The sequence below is a fragment of the Marmota flaviventris genome, chromosome X (genome assembly GCF_047511675.1).
Source record: "Marmota flaviventris isolate mMarFla1 chromosome X, mMarFla1.hap1, whole genome shotgun sequence".
NCBI classification, from domain to species: domain Eukaryota; kingdom Metazoa; phylum Chordata; class Mammalia; order Rodentia; family Sciuridae; genus Marmota; species Marmota flaviventris.
The window spans coordinates 99,757,276-99,760,706 of record NC_092518.1 but is presented as its reverse complement, the minus strand read 5'-3'; the positions used below and the strand labels follow the sequence as shown (position 1 = coordinate 99,760,706).

General features: G+C 33.3%; 1 protein-coding gene across 1 annotated transcript; it reads right to left on the bottom strand.

Annotated features, from left to right (window-relative positions):
* Positions 1 to 778: 778 nt before the first annotated feature.
* Agtr2 (angiotensin II receptor type 2) lies at positions 779 to 1,864 on the bottom strand. Its single transcript, XM_027934571.2, has one exon. It carries the CDS (start codon positions 1,862 to 1,864, stop codon positions 779 to 781), a length of 1,086 nt encoding a protein of 361 aa, XP_027790372.1.
* Positions 1,865 to 3,431: the final 1,567 nt, after the last annotated feature.

The window sequence follows — 3,431 nt, the reverse complement described above, 5'->3', positions numbered from 1 at the left end:
TATAAGCCTTTAAACAATGGTTAAAATGCATAGAAAGTTTTTAAAAAGTACTTATTCAGAATTTAGTGAACACTCAAATATGTGTCAATTGCAATTGTTTTATTATTCATTTTATTTTCTATAACTGTAAAAATAAGCCAAAATGCAGAAGTGTGATTTAATCTATATTCCTAGCCTTGCTTGATATGTAGCTACGTCTTAAGTGTAAAGCTATGCTCACGTGAAATGTAAAAGGAATAGAACTTGTAATTTTTTAAAAGTAGAAAGTATGTGTCTAGTGCCTGAATAATCAAGTACTAATCCATTATATTATTATATTGGAATAGTATACTCAATTTACTGCTTATCTCTGTTACAATGTTGCCTGGTAAATAATGCAACAATGTAAACCTGTTCCTGGTTCAAGAAGAAAGAACTTGATAAAAATGGACATAAAATCTTATTAAGAAATGCCAGCATTTTTCAATGAGAAATATGAACCCCAAATCATTAATCACAATTTAGGATTAATTATAATTTGAGATAAATCCCCAATTACTTCTGGGTTATGGATCTGTCTCACTAATGACAGTCTTGAACCAATATACCAGAAAAACAATGGACAATTCCTGAAAGTCACTGAAGGATAAAATTTAGTTACACTTTGTTTCCTGTTTTAGAAGAATGAGTAAAGATTAGATAAGGGGGAGGGACTTCTATTGCTAAAGCCATTTAAAGATAATTCTGATGGGCCTCAGGACAATTAGCCATATTGGTTGCATGCATTCCACTCTCATTTTTAAGACACAAAGGTGTCCATTTCTCTAAGAGAACTGCTTTTTCGGCAAGACACACTCTCTCTCTTGCCTTGGAGCCAAGTAATTGGAACCCTAAACACACTGCGGAGCTTCTGTTGGAATCGGTTTCCAACAAAACAATACAAAAAGGGATTAACGCAGCTGTTGGTGAATCCCAGGAGGATGGCAAAAGGAAGTGCCAGGTCAATGACTGCTATAACTTCACAGCTATTAATGACACCCATCCAGGCCAGAGCATCCAGGAAGGTCAGAACATGGAAGGGAAGCCAGCAAATGATGAACGCCAGGACAACAGCAGCTGCCATCTTCAGGACTTGGTCACGGGTTATTCTGTTCTTCCCATAGCTGTTGGTCTTCAGTAAGTGTTTCCTGATTCCAAAGTAACATGTTGCTATAAATATTAAAGGGATAATAAAACCAAGGATATTTTTCATTAAGGCGATCCCAGCTGACCACTGGGCATAATTCTCAGGTGGGAAAGCCATAACACAAGCATTCACCCCTAGGTACTCAATGGTTCTGACATCTCGGAAATAAAATGTTGGCAATGAGGACAGACAGGCCATACACCAAACCAGGGGAACTATGTAAGATGCCTGCCAGGGATTTCTTCTTTGAGACAGAAAGGGGTAGATAACTGATTGGTACCTATCAACACTCATACAGGTAATAAAAAAAATGCTTGCAAACATATTCAGAGTCAGAAAAGAACCAAAAACCTTGCACATCACAGGTCCAAAAAGCCAGTCATATCTGTAAGAATAATAGCTTGCCCAGAGAGGAAGAGTAGCCAAAAGAAGTAAGTCAGCCACAGCCAGGTTGAAGATGTAAATGCTAGAAACCTTTTTAGGACCCTTTTGACAACAGAACAGTGTAACCACAACAGTATTAACAAAAAATCCAATCACAAAAATAATGTAATACAGAATGGGAATTGCATCTAAATGCTTATCTGATGGTTTATGTGAGCAGTTAAAGGTGGACTCATTGTTGCCAGATACGTTGGCAAGTTCCAGACTGCTGGTAAGGTTTTTGCTGATGGTGGCAAGACTGAAGTTGTCCTTCATATTGAAATGTCAGCAACTTCTAATTCGTACGCTTTCTGTGGGGGAGAAAAAGGAAGCTGTTAGAACACATACAAAGCTTAAGGTATATTTGAGTTCATTAGCATTTGGGGTTTGATTTTTTAAAAAAAGCAAAAACAAGTAAGTGATTCTAGAAAACACTATGAAATAGGATCATGCCTGTGAAATAAGAATGTATTTTACCTCTTGAGGAAGAAAACAATTTTCTCAGTAGTAGCAAGTAAAACATTTCAGCTTCAGGAACTAAAAATTCTGAAAAAAACTACCTTTTGCACCTCTTTTCTATCATGTTTTTAGAGTTTTAAAGAAAAAGTATTTCAAAAGTTTAGTTGAGATAGAAAATGTATGTACCAAACAGGAAGAAACCCAAAATAAGAAAAATTAATACTTTAAAACCCTTGATCATTTATCCCAGTCTGTATACTTTCTAGAAATCACACTGCTATTTCATAGAGAAATGCTTTATTCAAGTAATTACATACAAAGCATTATAGCTGTGGAAAGTAAAAGTAGCCATAAGCTATGGAAAAAAATAAGTAAGTGTACAAATGACAGAAACAATATGCAAAAGGAACATTAGAATAGGGGGACTGTAGTGAGCTTTTACTAATTAAAAATAATCTCTTTAATTCTACTTTTCCATTATTTTCACAATTATAATTATGAAGAAGTTATGACATATATGCATATTTCTAAAAGCCTTCTGATTTTAATAGAGAAAATTAGATATAGCTATAGATATTAAAGTTTTGTCTGTTTAATAGAAAAAAAATCAATTTAATTAGGAAGAGAAAAAGAAAACAAAAGAGACAAACTTGTTTCAGGGTCAAACAGAAATAGTTTTGATTGCTTAATGAAATAAGAAATGAAAATCAATGATTAATCATGATATAGTCTTATCATTTTTCTTTTGCTATCTTTTCAGTTGAATATAACTAAATAGTCACTGTTCTCAAATGTTATAATCAGTGTTCAGGTTTTTGAGACATTATTGTTTTGGGTTTTTTACTAGCAACATTATTTTGAAACAAACAAGAATTAGCTAAAGATAAACACTAAGGAAAAGACTATTACTTTACATAGTTTTAAAGTAAATACAAATAAACTACTCAGTTAAAAATACAATCACCAAAGTACCTCCTAATAAATAATAAACTCTCATTTTTTATCTAAAGCTCATTTCTTTATATGACTTTACAAATTAACATGAAAGAATGAAAAAATAAATCCCACTGACAACTTACTGGTTGCTTGAGTTTAAAGCAGTTATCATAAATCAGCTTTTCTGGTTCCTAAATGCACTCCTGTAAGAGAAACAGCAGTTAAATAATTTAGGAGTTTTGCAAAATACAGTGTTAAAACACAGGGAAAGGGAAAGTTCATCCATAAAAATATTTTCATTTAATGTATGTTCTACTTTCCAAGTAAAGTATATATAAATTGTTCAAACTTACCTTAAAAATTCAGGCTGAAGAATGCTTTGAATTCTGAGCTTATTCGGTCTCTTAGACTCTGGGATGTAATAGCACCAGATCTCTGGTTTCCTTCT